Here is an 18600-nt window from a genome sequence, read left to right on the forward strand (position 1 = left end):
TCTAAGTATTTAATTCATCCCTGTTTGCCCGTTTCTCATGTTTCATCCCTCTTCATCCGTCTTTTTTTAACCATCATATAATAGTATATAACAGTTCTTTTGTGTTAGAGACATGCAATGGGAAAAAAAGCAGTGTGGACACATTTGTGTGTGTTTTGTTTCATGTAAATTAATCTCTACGAAAGCTAAGCTACTGTGAAAGACATGCAGAGTGTATGCGATACATACATGTGTGAAAGGAGAGTCCTTTTTGTGTGATCATCTGTGTGTGTGTGTGTGTGCATGTGTGCACTTTCCTCCTGAACCTGTCCATGTCATCCCTCTGAGTGAATATTCAGGGCCTTTCTTCTGTCTCTGTAATATTGGAGCATAAAAGGCTGTGGGGAATATTAGCGTTTAATATTGCATGCCTTCTGTTGACTCGGATCGGCCTAGCACCATGACGGATGTTGTACTAATCTGCAGAATTTCCACAGTGACATTAAAGTGACAGAAATGCTCAGACATGTGTCAAGATGATCAACGGGGGCCTCGGAAGACACACATTTAAACTCTCACACGCACACACTTAAACACACATGCACGCAAAAGGTACACACACGCTCCCACTTTCTCACTCTGTCTTTTGATTCTTTCTTATGTGCACTCTGTGTCAGACCTGATCTCTCATCCTGTCACTCGGCCGCTGTGCGTCTCTCCACAGCTGATGGAGTCGGTCATGTCTGAAAGCTATATCATACATCGTATTGTACATCACGTTACACGCTCTCGATTCTGTCTTTGACTGTACAGAAGAGCATTTTTTGGAGATTAAATGTTGTCTTTTATTAGTGTTAGAGAAGCAAAACTATATTATCTCAGTGAGGAGCCAAACAATCCACAACACCTTTCTTTTAAGTCTGCTTGTGTGCTTTTTACTCCTCATCCAAGGCACAAAGGATAGTTGCATCAGGTTGAAGGCTGAAAGCTGTAAAGTGTGTTTGTGTGCATGTTTTTGTGACTTGAGACAAGTGTGGAAAGCAGTGTTAATTTTGGCAGCTATTTTAGATTTAGTCTTAGTCTTCAGACAAAAATGCTGATTAGTTTTAGTCGCATTTTTGGTCTTTTTGACCCTATATAGTTTTAGTCTACTTTAAGTCAACGAAAACTCCAGTTTTAGCCAATAGAAGTCATTACATTTTAGTCATTACTTTTAGTCAACACATTTTCTCTCTTTAAACTAATTCAGTTAGCCCTATACAGGTTCAGTCTGCTGTAAAGAGTCGTCCTTTCATTAATTATTTCCTGACGATGTTCTCCACGGGCGATATAGATCCTCAGCTGAGGTTATATGTATGTGGAAACTTCTGGAACGTACCGTGAGGCGCGTAGAGCCACAGAACGAAGCTGTGCAGTTACAGGAGAACACACTGCACATTCCTCTATGGCCTTATTTGCAGCAGTGCTGGTGTTTACCGTAATAACTTATATACAGTATATTCATCATTGCTTCTCATTTAAACAGTCTGACTGAAGGAGACAGCCGCTGAGTGCTCCTTTTAGTGTGGAAGAAGTGTGTAATGACGCGTAAAACACCCCTTTTTCTCTGAGCGTGCACAGACCCTGAAGCAGAGAGCCTGGGTTAACACAAAAAGTTCACCTTTGTGACAGTGGGGGGAAATATTGTGGACTTTAGATGTCCGACAGTCCATCACTAACGTTTTAGTCTTGTCTCGTCTCGTTAACAAAAACAAAACACACGCGTCGTCAGAGTTTTTATTATCAACAATCTATTTTTAGCTTGTCAGCGTCTCGTCTGTGTCATGAAAAAAAGATTGTTGATGAACATTTATCGTCATAATATCTTCAACGATATTAACACGGGTGGAAAGTAAAGAAGTTCGAATTTTCCAATCTTTAAATAAGGTCCAACATAAGTTTTATAGGATTATGCCGAGGTGTGTATACATTGTATGTATCCATGTATGTGTGTTTCTGTGGTTCCATCTATGTGTGTCTGAGAGATATTGATGGCTAGTGACGTTAAGTAGCGTTGTCCAGGATCTCTGCCGCTAAAGTCTGCTTCAGCAGCAGATTTTCACCTCGCCGGGGTTAACCGGGTTAACTTCAGATACACACAACACAGGCGTGTACACACAAACACGCTTACACACACACGCGCCAGTGGCACGACCTTTCCAGTGAGAGCGTGAAATTGGTCATGGCATTTAGGATAAGATGAGTTTCCCCGGCAGATTAACACACACACACACACACACACGCGCGCTCACACAGACACACACACACACGCTCACACAGACACACAGATGCTTGTGACAGGCCATCTGAATGTCCACATATCCATTAGAGGAGCCTCCACACTCAGCAGGTTTGTCGAGACATTCAGAGGAACAGAAAAAAAGATGTTATTCTTTACTCTGCAAAACAGTTCACGCACACACAAACATGGTTTTATGCAAAAATAAGGCCTGCTGAGAAACATTTGGTACGAGGCATAAAAACAGTTTTTAGTGGTACATGAAGAGTCAAGATTGAGACTAAGGATTAAGTACTGACAGTAGAACTTTTTTTAATGTTCCTCTAAGCTGCATTATTACAGACGACTGTCCGTTTGCAATACGATAAAAGCAACAGAATTAAAATGATGTAAACCCCATCTATAGTATATTCTGTCCCTTTTGCTGCTGGTGCTGTGTGCAGATGATGGAGCGCCATCAAAACCTTTTGTATGAAGAAGAGAATGAACGTGTGCAGTTTCCTTTTAACTCCCAAACACCGGTCCCTCGACTAATTAGCAGGCTGGGAGAGAGGGAAGGTAACGCAATGTTGAATGAAAAGAAAAGAGATGGAAGAAAAAATCCTCTCCCTTTCATTTGGTATGGTAATATTTCCTGCTCACATACTCACCGTGGCTATGAGAACAAGCAGTTGGGGGACGGTAGAGACGGGGGGAAGCGAGCGAGGAAGGGGAGAGTTGTGAAGCCCGGAGAGATGTACAGAGTGATTTGTTTTTCAGAAAGAGAGCAGATAGAAAGGGAGGAAGGGTGGGAAGATGGAGGAGGCGCAGAGGAGAGGAGAACTTACTACATCTCGCTCTTCAAGTCATCCCCAGCGGATGAGTTGAAGAGCGAGATGTAGTGAGAGCTGTTCAAAGTGCAAAAAGAAAAAGTACCTTTTGATATGTGAAACGTTTTGGGGCACCGAGCCGCAGACAGACAGGCAACCACAAAGACAGATGGGCAGAGGGGGGACAGCAACATGGACAAACAGAGGCAGGAAGTTACTGTAGGTGAGACATCACTTAGATATGAAGCCAAACATGACAGACAGACGAGCAGGAGACACACAGAACAAACAGGAACATGCAAACATGCTGCAATCCTGTGGAATTACATGTCCCAAGACACACTACTGTGTGTGCGTGCGTGCGTGTGTGTGTGTGTGTGGGGGTCTTTCAAACTTGTGTCTTTTTGTCTCGTGTTTTTGTGTGTGATGGTGTGTGTGTGTTTACATTATGTCTCCAGAGAGTCTCCTGCTGCTTCATTAGATCCTGTTAATAATCACCCAACAGGGAACAGCGCTCTGGACTCTTTTCACACACACTCACATACACACACACACACACACACACACACACGCTCGTGTTTGGTGTGTGGAGAGCAGGTGTATTTGTCTTCTTCATTTTTTGCTTTAAATGAGCAGAACGTCCACTGTTTTCAAAGAATGTCCAGTAATTTAATCCAAAAAATTGAGGAATTAATGACATGCAAATACGTAAAATTTCATGTGGTGGTCACAAATAATGGTGGATAGGTTAAATTAATAAAACTGCAGTGATACATTTATTATGATGTTACTGTGTGATGTGTGAATTTTTCAGCCTGTAAAGATAGCCAGTGGGATTTTAAGACCACAAGTAGAAGTATGGAGCAACATTTTGATGAGTGGGTCCCTGTTTAGTTTTATTGTGTAAGAAAGTAAGTATGACACATAGGGCTGTCACGGTACTGAATTTTTCTAACTGAGCTGAAACACGAACACCTTGCAGTTTGGCGGTTAACCGCCTCCGCAGCCCGCTGCCGGAGTATGTTTTGTTTATTTAACTACAGCGTGCCCCCCAGACAGTAAAGCATAATCGACATGAGTGAACACAGCATGAGCGGTAGAAATGTGAGTTTATTAACCACTATTATGGAGTTCGTCTTCTTAATTGTTGAAATGAAATCTGCGGTGACGGGCTAGTTGTTGCTGTAGCCGCTAAACTAACATGTCGCAAGACTGCACGCGGGCTCGTCTGCACCGATTACATGTGCCGAGGGTTGAAACAGCAGGGCTCTGACAGCCAAATTCATGTTTTATTTGTGATCTTATTGTCTTATTTCTTTGCTCACTTTCTCTTCCCGCCCCACATCTCATAACACACCTGTGCATAGTTTAATCTGATAGTCTCTCTGTCCCTTCAGTCTTAATCTTTAAAACACTAAGGGGTTTTATTCCATTTCCGTTCACACATATTTCCCTACCACATCTCCCCTTTCTCTCATATACAAAACAGTTGCCTTTTCCCCCTATTTCCATCTCCACTCTCCCCCTCCCCCTCCTTCCCCCTGCCTTCCCCCCTCCTCTGTGTGTCATACATAATGGGCCCAGTGCAGGTCTGCATGTGTCACACATGGGAGGAACTCCTGTGTTTTTTAATACATTTTTAATCCCGCCATTTGATGCCCCCCTTGTCCACCATAATTTGTACTGACTGCTGAACAAAATCAAAGGGCTCGTACTTGCTGCTTCTCGCCTCTGCTGCTCTCTGCTACAGAAAAATGCATTTTTTATATCACTTTTTTGCCTTCCTCCTCGCCGACACACACCTTGCTATGTTTATTTTGACATGAAAGTGGGCCTGTGTGAGAGCCCTGGCTGTTGCAAGTCTCTCCTCATTAGCAGTCTGATTTCCCTATGCTGTGTGTGTGTGTGTGTGTTCATGTGTGTGTGTGTGTGTGTGTGTGTGTAAATGTACTGGCTCCTTATTATATAGCAGAGAATACCTCTTTGTTTTCTGTGTATTATTCTTCTCTCTCTCTTTAGATTAAGACTTACACGGACCACTGATTTTTGACTCTTTATATTTCCTCGTCTCTCTTATTCTGTGTCTCATTTTGTCTCATTCATTGTCTTTGTTCTATAAAAGCAAATGTTTCATTGTCATGGGACATTTTTATATGCACTCATGTACAATTATTTTCTTTAAATGAGCAGTTTCTCTACATTTATTATATGACACATATTATCATGAATTGTGTACATCCCTACTCTCTTTTTTTTCAAACAATGCTTTTGTTTAACCACCAAGATTTATTCATTTTTCTGAACGTACATGTTGTTTTCTCACAGAAGGTCTCCTTTCATGTGTGTTTAGCTCTGTGTCTATGTGTATGTAACGTGCATTTTTGCAATACGGTATATCAACGTATTATACACGGTAACTGAAATGCTTAGATATTAAGATGAATGTACTAAGTAATTAATTTCTTATGTATGTTAGTGAACAAATCAATGACTGTAGATGGACGACATGTCTCCATCTTCTCTCATTGTACAAAAATTTAAGCCAAAATAGGCCCCCGTGATAGGCGCTGCCATCTTGCAATGGTCGACGGGTAGCGCCGCCGTAGCCACTTCTGCTAACCAAAGCACACACCTACATTACAAATAAAAAATGTAACGGAACTGTAATGAAACTTCAATGACTGTAGTAATAGTTTTAGTTACGTTTCCTCTCACCGCTCCTCCTCTATTCTGCTAATCTGCTGCAGGAGCCGTATTTGTCAACAGAGCTGCCAATCATCCTTTTTACAGCATCAAATAACTAATTAAAAATAAACTTGTCAGAAAAATAAACACTTGGACATAAATCAGCATGATAAAAACTAACTATAATGACAGAAACCATGTTTGAGAAAAATTTATTTGCTGTGTATTTTGATTTTATAGTTTTTGATGTCCCATCTGTTAACATGGAGGAGGCGGGCTTTATGACCTATACTGCAGCCAGTCAGCAGGGGGCGCTCCAAATGTTTTTGCTTCACTTTAAGGGAGCTGTCATGTCGTCCATCCTTTTGTCTATGGAACGAAAAAATAAATGTACACCTTTACTTATATACACTATGTAAATGTTTTCGACAGTGCCAGCATTGTGCAGCCCTCTACAATGACAAACCATTCAGGTCAGGTGACCAGCTCCAGCCTATGAACTGCCGGTCTTGCCAATGTCATGGCCACGCCCTCTCCTGTCATTACGATGTCAGAGCCGATGACCAACCAGAGGAGCACTACCGAGGAGGAGGAGGCGTTTGTGACAACTGCATGCACAACACTACTGGTAAAGTGTTAGCAGCACAAGTTAGCTATTTATCTTTTTACATACAAATAACTTAATAAATATAATTTAGAAAACCTTAATGTTGACGCCCTTTGAAACGATTACAGAACAGACATCATACGCCCTCAGATGTTTCTTCTGTCATTTCTAGTTGAGCTGTTTTTATGGCACTTTGTGTCTTTGTGAGTTTGGCCTGATCTTTGACTGTCCTGCTTTCTGTCCCACGCTGTTTCTGTCTCTCTCACCATCAGGTAGGAACTGTGAGCTGTGTATAAGTCGGTTTTTTAGGTTGGAGGAATCTGATCCCACTTCAGTTGATGTGTGTCGGCCCTGCAACTGTCACGCTCCTGGAACAGTGAACAGCAACATGGAGTGTGAGCAGGTAAACACAGACAAAAAGCAAAAGGTTGATCACAAGGTAAACCCTTGAAGCTGAAATTCCTACTAATCTTTTAAGTCAGTTGAAAACGAATTCTTCTCCCCCTGGCCTTTCCCTCTCTTTGTCTGTGTTCACACTTCCAGGTGGGAGGTCAGTGTCGGTGTAAGGCTGCAGTAACAGGTCATCGGTGTGCAGAGTGTTTGCCTGGTTGGTTTGGTCTTAAAGCCTCAAACCCAGAAGGCTGCGAGCGCTGTAACTGCAGTGACAGTGGCATCATCAGCACCTCAGCAGGAGATCCTACATGCAACCCTGACACGGGACAGTGCCAGTGTAAACCTTATGTCACAGGTAAACAGACCCCTGAAAAATGTTTATAAAGTAACAATCTCTGAAAACATAAATCATTTCACAATAACAATTTTTCATCTTTAATTTTATACTCAAAATGTGAGATTTTCAGCACATAAAGCACTGAAATCGTTATTAAAGTCACACAACTCGTTTGTGGGATTTAAAATGTCTCGCGGGCATCGCTCCATTTCCTTAAAAACAAACTTTTCAAATTTCATAAAAACAGTTGGATCCAACACATTTCTATGTGTTTGCTTCCTGAGTGAACATCAAGACTCTGACAAGAAAAAGGTTCCTTCACTTGATAATGCTGGACTTTCAAAAAATACAAGAGAAATGTCCCAAACTTCAACAGTAACAATGAAAGAACAATCAACGAAAATGTGGCACTGGGTTAGTGTCCTTGGTAACTTCCATGAAAAAAGCTTAAAATGTATTTTCTGTTAGTTAAACAAGGAGGCTGCATAGTGGTGCAGTGGTTAACGCTGTTGCTTCATAGCTAGAAGGTTCCTAGTTTGAACTCCGGTTCAGACGTAGGGGGCCTTTCTGTGTGTAGTGTGCATGTTCTCCCCGTGCACGCGTGGGTCCCCTCCGGGTACTCCGGCTTCCTCCCAAGACATGCTCGTCAGGTTAATTGGTGACTCTAAATTGCCCGTAGGTGTGAATGTGAGCGTGAAAGGTTGTCTGTGTCGATGTGTCAGCCCTGTGATTGACTGGTGATCAGTCCAGGTGTACCTCGCCTCTTGCCTAATGACAGCTGGGATAGGCTCCAGCCCCCCCTGAACAGGATAAGCAGTATAGACAATGGACGGATGGATGGAAAGTTAAACAAGGAAAGATTTTAAAATGATGGCCGCTCCGGGGCACCATTGTGAAATATAGAGCGGGTGTGTTCTAGAGGGTTAAGGGCATTCTCTTTAGACCTTAGTATTTAAGCCCAGCAGCATCGCTCTAAATGTTTGTTGCCTAAAATAGTTCCTCTTGCAAAATGTCCTACTTTACTTATAGGTTAAGCTTTTCATTAAACAGTTACTGTTTAATTGATCAGTAATGGCGTCTTAATTAATACATTGGCACAGCTGCTCATTTGGGTGCACGCAGAAGCAAAAGTGGATATACTGGGTGCACACACCAAAACAGTCATGTGTACACACACAGACGTAACACACACACATCCATATCCCAAAGTGTTTTTCCAGCCAAAATAAACCGGCTTTTCTGCCGGCGGTGCTTCCAGCCGTTGTGCTTCTCTTTGTGATAAATGGTTTCACTCTCTCCCCTGTGTGTCTTTGAAGAGCACGCTCGTATGAAATGCAAAACCGGCCAACGCTCCTCAACTCAACGCATCATGGTTATTGCTAAGCCTCGCTATCAAGGGCCCACGGTTGTGCGTGTGGACGCGGGCATGCATATGTGAACTTGTAAATGTGTGTAAAATGTTTATGTATACGTCAGAGGGAGAGTGTCTGGATGTGACCGTGTGCTCATGTACTTTTGTCTTTGCCTGACTGTATCGTATGATTGTAACAGTTTCTCCTTTGCCTGTGTGCATAAATACGTCTGCATATGTCTTTCAGTGTGTGTGCATGTTTGTGTGTTTGTGCGTGCGCCTGCCATCAAGGACTAAGCTGGTATTTAATTCTCTAATTCAATGCCAAGTTGATTAAAACAAACTGCTGCAGCCCCTTGTATTTTTCACACTCCTCCTTACAAGACCCGCTCTCGTTTTTTTCCTGTCCTTGTTTGTTTGGTTGCTCCCACAGGTATTTTTCAGAAATGAGATTTGATTATGGCAATTTATTACCGCCAAGCTGATACTTTGAGTAGAGCAATGGCAGGCACGCTTCAGAGGGACGGAATTGAAATGTGCGCACACAGACGCAGATGCACACATGCAGGCACACACGCACACTCATAACAAGGTGCCAGGGTGCAGTGTGTACATAATAGCGTTTGAAATGGTGATGCATGAGCCAGTTAACCAGCTGGCTACTGATAAAAGGGCTGGGCCATGTCCTGAAAACACACACACATATGCATGCATTCACACATGCACACCGCAACACAAAATTACCTCTTTTCCGTCCTGATCAAATATCTTCTAACACTTTCTTTTCTCTAATGTTCTCACTCCTCTTTCCTTTTATTGTCCTCTGAGTTTCCTTTTCTTTTGTCGTCTCTAATCTCTTCAGTTGTTTTTGTTAGTGTCGCTACTTTGTCAGCAACTCTTTTTACTTTGGGTGTGGTATTCTTTATAAATTGAACAGTTTTTTTGGGGCGGAAATTACAACATATCTCAGCTTTGTTAGGCTTGTAAGCATCATTCGGCCTGCCTGTATATTTACCACAACCATCCTCAGTTGTGCACGCAACATTACAGCGCACACACATATCTTCATGGCACTATTATGAAATATGATCTATGGTGAGAAATATATTCATATCTATGAAATCATTAAAGTGGGCAGACCAGGGGAAATGCCAAGTGTCTGAGTAGGGGACACACTCCCTCAGACATGCACACACTTGCTCCTGTGCGCTAACACAGACGTACAGGTATGCTCTCATGAATGTGCGCACACACATTCACACCTTCCCACTTACCAACACACACACTCCCTCATAAACGGCCGTGGTGGCTGTGTTGCCCCCAGGCATCCATTTAGGGACAGATTGCCTGTCATGGAATACGTATGGCATATTCAAATAAGGCCTGCTCGCTCACACTGCATATCATAGTTTAACTAGCCTCATAGCCAAGCACTGGAGCTGAAGCCGTAACACCTCCTGCATTACGATCCGTTTTGGTGTGTGTTATTGTGCGATCATTATAAACGGAGCAAAAATAATCAAACAAAATTGTTCGCAACAATCTTTGAGCGCTGAGCTTAAAGACTTAAACATAAATTTAATAGAAATAAGAACCCACTAAGATGATTTGTTTGCGCTTATTATCATTTCTTAAATCTTGTGAAAACTTGTAATTAATTATTCTAAAAAGATCATTTGAAATCAACAAAAAATAAATTATCCTTCAAGTTTTTGAACGTAACTCACCTTGTCTTGTGTTTATACCTGATGGTAATTCAGTCTTATTTCTACGTTCCTCCATCCATCTCTCCATCCCTCCATCTCCTCTTTTCCTTCCCCTCCGTTTTCTTCTTGTAGTTAGTTAATTTATTTATTTTCTCGCTCAGTGAAATTAAGTGTTTGGCCTTAGGTGAGTGATCCATCATATGTAGAGGGCCTGGCCCTAATGATGGCAGTTTTATACACTCACCATTTCTCTCGCTCTTTCTTACTCCCACACACACACACACACACACACACACACACACACACACACACACACACACACACACACACCTGCAAGCAGAGGGAGGCTAAACGCTTGTTGGAGAACAACTAAACATCAATTTACTTTTTTTATTTCGATTTCCTTTGTGGTTTGCTCAGCTGGTAACACTCTGTCCTCTCCCCAACATTTTTCTCTCTCTCTCTCTCTCTCTCTCCAGGTGTATCTTGTGACCGCTGTGAGTTTGGTTACTGGAACCTGTCCCACCCAGCCGGCTGCGTCCCGTGTGACTGCGACCCCCTGGGCTCCCTCAGCCAGTTCTGTGAGCCTGATGGGGGGCAGTGTGGGTGTAAGCCCGGGGTGGGGGGACGGCGCTGTGACTCCTGTGGCAGGGGTTTGTACGGTTTAAGACTGGAGGGATCCTGTGCCCCCTGCACCTGCTCACAGGAAGGGACAGTACCTGGGACACACTGTGATCCTCACACTGGACAGTGTGTTTGTAAGGCAAGTTAGCTGGGATCCTTATTTTCGTTATTATTATTAAATACTAGAATGACAACCACAGGTAACTTTTTATGTGAGGACTTAAAATACGCTACACAAACCTTCCACGAACAGCTTCAGCACATCTTAAGCACAGGCTGTACCTCTAATGACTCAAACATAGAGCGTCCTCCTACGCTGTTGGAAGGCATTAAACACAATCTGAGCCTACTGAAAGAAAACACATTTTAAAACAACTTTGTTCAACAATAAGCTTCATATATTGATAAAACAAAGAGAGCCTCTCCCTACCATCTTGCAATGACCCTGATGGCAACTGACCAATGAATAGCTGCTACACTCTGATATAATATACACATATCAGTAATCATGACCACTGACAGGTGAAGTGAATAACATTGATTATCTCGTTACGATGGCACCTGGCAGTGGGTGGGATATGTTAGGCAGTAAGCGAACATTCTCAAAGTTGATGTGTTGGAAGCAGGAAAAACGGGCAAGCGTAAGGATGTGAGCGGCTCGACGACTGGGTCAGAGCATCTACAAAACTGCAGCTCTTGTAGGGTGTTCCCGGTCTGCAGCAGTCAGTACATACCAAAAGTGGTCCAAGGAAGGAAAACAAGGTGAACAAGCGAGAGGGTCATGGGCGGCCATGGCTCATTAATGCAGGCCCATATGGTCCGATCCAGCACCCCTGTCTGACGATGGGCACGTGAGCATCAGAACTGGAGCACGGAGCAATGAGATTCGTAAACATTTTACAAACTACAATGAAGCTGTAGCAACTGGATTGAAAAAAAAAGCAAGCTTAAAAGTCGAAAATGCACACTGGATATGGCTTTGCCAGATTAGAGAAAAACAAGACTAGGTCAAAACCCAGTATGTGGCTGACATCGCGTCAGTAGAGGTCCAATATGCTCCACAATCCGCCATTGCAATGTCGCAACTCTCTCTCTCTACGGCTGTGAAAGTACACTCACTCACTCACTCACTCACTCACTCACTCTCCTAGTTACTCAGTCAATCACATACAAACCCTTGTGTAGGGCTGCCCCCGACGGTGAGCAAAAGAGGAACTTCTCATGACCAAGTGAATACCTGTGTGGTATTTCTCGTCTTGGCTGCCTTTAGAGTCACTTTGGTTGTTTGACTTACTGTAACATTGTCAGGACACTTCATTCATAGTTTGTCGAGCACACCAAATGTCTCTCTTTCTTTTTTGTATCCTTCCATCTTTAGTACGCTAAACATGACACTGTTTCTTATCAGTCTCCTTTCTTTTTCAGGAACATGTGGAAGGCCATCATTGTGACTCTTGTCGTCGTGGTTACCACAACCTGGAGCAGCGAAACTCCCTGGGCTGTCTGCCGTGTGCATGTGACGCCGATGGCACTGAGTCACAGGGTGTGTGTGATGCGTGGACCGGACAATGCCCATGCCGAGAGGGGGTGGAGGGAGCACGGTGCACCGACTGTGCCCAAAACTACTACAACATCAGTCTACACCTCCTGAGTAAGAGAATGCAGAGCTGAAGACAAGTGCAGTGTCTTTAGTTGAGTCCTAAACTGTTTACAAAACATGTTCTCTTAACTTAAGGGCATAAGAGATATTTTGTGTTTTGTTTGTGAGGCTATTCTGCTTGCTGATGTTGTTTTGTGTCCTATCAGAGGGGCTGTACGAGGGCTGTGTGCCGTGTATCTGTGACCCCAGAGGGACAGTGGCAGGGTCAGTGTGTGACAGCAACACAGGGCAGTGTGTTTGTCTCCCTACACGCTATGGAAAGGACTGCAGTGGCTGCCGACCTGGTAAGTGTATTTGGCATAATAGAGTATTGAGTGGAAGATAATCAACAACAACTTTTAGGAGGGATTGAAAAAATAAATAAACAATGTGTATAGATTACTGCCAGAAAGTCATACTAGCCAAAAATGATGTCATATAAGTGGAGAAGCCCAATGGTTGGTACTATTTTGTGTGTGTGTGTGTGTGTGTGTGTGTGTGTGTGTGTGTGTGTGTGTGTGTGTGTGTGTGTGTGTGTGTGTGAGAGTGTGTGTGTGTGTGTGTGTGTGTGTGTGTGTGTGTTTGGGGGTTTGTGGTGACTTCTGCCAGATCTCCACTCACTGATTGTCCCGTTTGTGCCAGGTCTCAACAACAGCACGGAAAGACTGCTTTTTGTCACTCGCCTCACTTTGATTTTTGTGTGTGCATTACCTCATGGATTTCTTTGTGTGCATGTGTGTGCGTGTGTGTGCGTGTGTGTATTGCTTAGTCCAAAGGGACAAAAAGGTAACAGATGTTGTATTGTGTCTTTAATGGAGAAAGACCAACAGTATAGTCGGGTTTACTGTAACACAAGTTTTGAAAAGAAGTATTGATGGAAAGATGTTAAAATGAGTGACAGAGGACAAAATATACGAGTTATTGTTTCAGACATATCCCCCAAAATCAAATAAAGGCTGTGTTCCGGGCCGTAAAGAGGTAACATAGATGTACAACTACAACATTTTTGTCCCCCGTTAAATATCGACAGATTGCGCCTCATGATTTCCTCACCTGCTATTAGCCCTGAGAAAAATTAGGTGAATTGATTTCTACTTTTGAACCTGGGGTGCTTAATATAACCTCACACACACTTATTGGTTTTGTGTTATAATTGATTACAACTAAATGGCAAACACACCCTCTAATGCTTATTTGGCGGGACATTAAAGGTTTTTGCAAAAATTGTACCAGGCTGTGTCTGAAATCAGTCACATTTTTTCTATTTGCTTTAGTAAGCTTACACTACAGTATCACACCATATAATCAGATGTCTTCAAACAAGACTAGGTCAAAACCTAGTATGTGGCTGGCATCAGGGCAATGTGCGCCTTTGTGGGCAACACTGGAAGCGTGGCGTGTGCGTGACGACTGCGGGACGTGTTCATTTTCGTTTGACATGCATGAAAACAGATGAGAGTCTTCACACTGCTGGCGTGACACACGCGTGTCTCGAGTGACTCATGCGTTGAAAATGTAGAGAATAGGAGGCTCGCCTATTTTTACCGTGAGCCGCGCGTGGTTCTCAGTCAAAATACACGGTGAAAATGAATTGAAAGTCCTTTTGATCTCTGACAGCAATATTAACATCTCTTCCTGTAGTAAAAGTCACCGGCATGGAGAGTAAGTAGCAACACTTCCAGTATGCTTTTTCAAAGTAAAAGTCCGATCTGGAATTCTGACTCCCCTCTTGTGTACACAATGCTTTTATTTTGAAGTGTTTCCCGGGCCGTTGTTGTTATTTTTTTTACTTTGCTCTGAAAGTACCGTCACTCACTCACTCGCTCACTCACTCAGTCACATTCAGACCCATGTGTAGGGCTGACCCTGGGCAGGCAGCCAAAACAACACACTAGGGGCACTATTTGGCTCGGTCGGTGGAGCGGGCGCCCCATGTGCAGGGGCTGCAGTCCTCGTCGCGCGGATCGCAGGTTCGGCTCCCGGTCTGCCAATCATTTGTGCATGTCATCCCCCACTCTCTACTCCCAAACGTTTCCTGTCTATCTTCAGCTGTCCTATAAAAATAAAGCCAAAAGGCCAAAAAAATAATCTTTAAAAAAAAACAAAAAACAACACACTAGACACTAAAACATGTATCATGTATAAAAGCTTGTTATTAGTTCTCACTATGTATTTGAGGTACTTCCAGATTACAAAATTTAGGATATAATAAACTTTCACTAAAGATATGTTGAAAGGATACATTGCAATGTAAAAAACTCTAAAACTATAATCAACTTTAAATGCATTTGTGACGATTATACGTAAGCTTTTTGTAGAATATCACATGGACATGAAACGACTTTCAGAAATAATCTTGCAAATTACTTTAGATGTTTAGGAAATAGTGGCAGAAAGGAAGAAGGAAATGTTTAAGCCAAGCAAAGAATTCACTTTTAAACAGAAGAAAAAAGTGATACAGAAGCAGTCAGAATCATAAGTGTATTTTTTTATCTGTTTTTGTCTCTGTCCAGGTTATTACCTCTCCCCAGATCAGAGCATGTGTATGGAGTGTGACTGCCATCCCATGGGAGCATCGCAGCGTGGTTGTGAGAGTCAGACGGGACAGTGTGTGTGTGCTCACCCCTCAGTGGGAGGACGACGATGTGACCAGTGTCAGGACATGTTCTTTGGATTCAACCCTGGTCTGGGCAGGTAACACACCTGAAGTCAATCACACAAATGAACACCGTATCTGCTGGTTGTACACCCATTAACTGCGCCACGTGCAAATAACCACACACACACACACACACACACAGACACACTCTGACACTTCTGCAGATGTACCTGCGAGCACACACACCAGCAGGTGCAGTCTCTGTAAAGACAGTTTACAGATTGGTTGGCAGACATATGACTTACAAGAGTTAAGAGCTGCTTTGACCTTTACCGCTCATGTCTCTACCTGCAGGCCATCTCACACACACAGCCACACACACACACACACACACGCATACACTCTACTTAAAACACGCATACACAAATGTAACTTACATCCTGTGAAATACTGGTACACACACACGCGTACATTCCTCTCAACAGGGTGTCAAAGCAGATAGATGATCCACAAACTGTTTGAGTAGTGGTCTACTGTGTGTCTGTGTGTGCGTGCGCACCGACCTTGCCTGATAGCTGTATTCCCCAGTGTTCAGGCTGTGACTGAGATCTCCTCACAGCAGAGAGGGATGAGACGATGGAAGGAGGGAGAAAATAAAGAGTTTACTTTGCAAAGAGGTTAATGATTAATCGGGATGGGTCAATGGAAAGTGTCACAAAGAAAACTATAAAAAGAGAAAGATTAGAAAAGTTTTTCATGGACATCTTATGAAAGGTACACATTAACAAAACCTATTAGAGCCATCAAATAAAATGGTTTTTACTTTTGATTTGTGTCTTTCAATGGTATTTGATCTTTGTCTTATATCTATGTCCTTTGTGTTTTGCGATTTTTGGGTAATATTAATATATATAATAATATTTTTTTAGAGCACGAGTTAGAAACGACGACAAAGACGCCACTACAAAAACCCATGCCTGACCTATATATGATCAATATAATGTCATGTTTTAACTTAAAATTGTAATCTTGAAGATCTCAGTTTCATTCTCTTTGGCGGCACCTATGACGATAAACGGTAATTGCGGAAGCACACTTCCCAGATATCCAGACAGTGTTGCATGTTTGACGTCCACGGTTGGCTCCGGTTACTCTTGATTTTCCTCGCTGACGGTCGCTTTCCTTTTCAGACTGTTTGCCTTCATCTGAGCATCAAATTTGTTTCTTTTTCTTTGGATTGTCACTTATTTTTATAATTTATTTATATAAGTTGTATCTGTAGTCATCGATCTTTTCTTTGTTTGTTCAGCCATAGTAGATTACTGTTTACTCGCAACACTTGCAGAGACCGGAAAAGCAGCCGCTTAGCTCCGCCTACCCTCTCTGGCAGACCAACCACTGCTGGCTGATGGAAAACGTGTCACTAACTGGGTGCGGCTTGTGATTTCTTCCGCGAATGTCACCACAGACACCCAGTCTGTAATACTGCAAATGCAAAGGCTTTCATCAGTGGGCCATAGGCTCAATCACCATTGTGTTACCTCATTCAGCGATAGACAGTGACTTAACAAACATTTATTTAAATGAAAATCTTCGAGGATATTACTTTGAAGAAAAGACTTTGAAATGTTGAAACTCCGTCTGAAAGCCTGAAAACAAATTACAAAAAAAGGTTTCGCAAGGTTGAAACTAAATTTTGAAGGGTTGCATGTTTTGCTGCAAACATTTTTTAATTCATTTAAAAAAAAAAATTTTTTTAAAGTTTCTCCCACATATTTCAAGGGTCTCTACTTTTCCTCTGTCCTCCTGGTGTGAAAATATTATGTGTGTGAATATAGAGTCATTGAAGTTTCAGTTTCATTAGTCTAACCGTAGACCCACCGTTTTTACCAGTGGAGCAAGTTTAAGCCTCTGTCTCCCTCTGTCTTCCTCTTCCCTTTTTCCTGTCTCATTTTCTTCCTTTGTGCAGGAAAAATGACAAAGTATTCAGTTATTACTGCTGAATGCTTTTCTTGTGCCCAGAGTCGCTCCATAATAAGGATTTCTTCATCTAAACGTCATCAAGTAATTTATCCTCCCCTTTCAATCAATAGGCTTTACACAAATGAATTTATACACATACACACACACACACACACACACACACACACAAATTGATGTGTGAGCAATTGGCTGAAGATGTAGTCCTCGTCTAAACGTGTCTCCATGGAGAACCGGGTCAGAGAAATGCTGACCGCGGTTTCCTTCATCACAGGGAAATATGATGGTAATTCTGTCTAGAGGGATTACATATTTGCACACACACACACACACACACACACACACACACACACGTTCACTTACACACATGATTTTATTATAAGGGATTACATGTGTAATGTTCAAACAAGTAGCTTCTGTCAATCTTTGACGTAACTTTTAGATAACTTTAGGTGTTACATCATCACATGTAACAATTTAAACACAGTTTACAACAATTAAAACAATTTAAAGCAGACAGTTCACTTCATGTCACTATTAGTGCTTGTTTGTTTTAGCATGCTACACAAGCACACTCATACTGTACTTTGAGGCAGATGAAAAAGGGGAGACCGGGTGTGATGTTGGTGTTTTGTTTATCCTTGGGAAAAGAGTGAAGGTCGAGTCACTATGGCATTTGTGTGATTGTGTGTATTTGTACCTGTGTACTTTACAGCGTGGTTGTCTGTGTATACGTGTGAGCACCAGTTGACAGGACAAATTTGCGGCTCGTTAAGAGGCTGTGGCTTTTCACACAGCAATAAAGAAGGTGTAGCCGTGTGTGTGTGTGAGAGAGAGGGAGACAGAGCATGTGAGTACAGTGTGTGTAAGAAAGCACAAACACTCCAGTGTGTGTGTGTGAGACAGTAAAGGCTTTATACTGTGTTCCTCTCTCTGTCAGTGTGGTGTGTATGCGAGTGTGAGCCAAACATCTTCCAACAAGCAGATTGTATTGCACATGTGACCCTGTGTGTGTGTGTTTGTGTGTGCGTGTGACTGTGTGTAAAGGTGTGAGGTGGCTGGCCGGATGATCACCCGCTGCCCAGCCCCAGTGAGGGTAACACCACAGTGGTGACCCAGACACTTACACCGTCAGACGCACACACACACACTGTGACAACTCTGAGGGGGAACGCAGTTTCTGTGAAGTTAGTTTCACAGCTAGGGGGTGATGGTGGGTGGGATGGATGGTAGCGAGGGTCTCCCTCACAGTGTTAAGGTGAAGACCCAACGCCTTCCAGTTACTCACACACACACACACACACACACACATACCCAGTCACAAGTAATCTTACAATGAAGCAGATACATTTCAAAATGATTTTCTCTATTTTCTGTCCACTGTCCCCAGATTAGGAATGGTATTAACTGTATGACCCTCATTTAAAGCACTATTTTCCAACCGTGCAGTTATCAGGCACACTGGGTCACAAGAGATAACAATGATAATTCAAGCTTTTATCTCATCCAGACTTTGGCAAGTCCCTCTTCACCTGTGTAAGCAAAGCATCCCTGGATCTTTCCCCTGTGGTCCAAATGCTGCTGCTAAGCTTTGGACCAGGTCCTTAAAAAGC

The 18600-nt window shown here is 42.7% G+C and overlaps 1 protein-coding gene across 1 annotated transcript in view; it reads left to right on the top strand.

Moving 5' to 3' along the window:
- ush2a (Usher syndrome 2A (autosomal recessive, mild)) overlaps nucleotides 1-18600 on the top strand; it is a 201605-nt gene that overhangs the window by 35142 nt on the left and 147863 nt on the right. The window contains exons 13-19 of the mRNA XM_069660129.1: nucleotides 6184-6379; nucleotides 6631-6761; nucleotides 6902-7106; nucleotides 10625-10908; nucleotides 12195-12420; nucleotides 12576-12713; nucleotides 14922-15102. Of these exons, the coding sequence (XP_069516230.1) occupies nucleotides 6184-6379; nucleotides 6631-6761; nucleotides 6902-7106; nucleotides 10625-10908; nucleotides 12195-12420; nucleotides 12576-12713; nucleotides 14922-15102 (1361 nt within the window). The remainder of the gene's footprint in view (nucleotides 1-6183; nucleotides 6380-6630; nucleotides 6762-6901; nucleotides 7107-10624; nucleotides 10909-12194; nucleotides 12421-12575; nucleotides 12714-14921; nucleotides 15103-18600) is intronic.

This window comes from Semicossyphus pulcher, unplaced genomic scaffold, assembly GCF_022749685.1.
Source record: "Semicossyphus pulcher isolate SPU_LCO1_2020_fin unplaced genomic scaffold, fSemPul1.0.p SCAF_1, whole genome shotgun sequence".
NCBI lineage: Eukaryota > Metazoa > Chordata > Actinopteri > Labriformes > Labridae > Semicossyphus > Semicossyphus pulcher.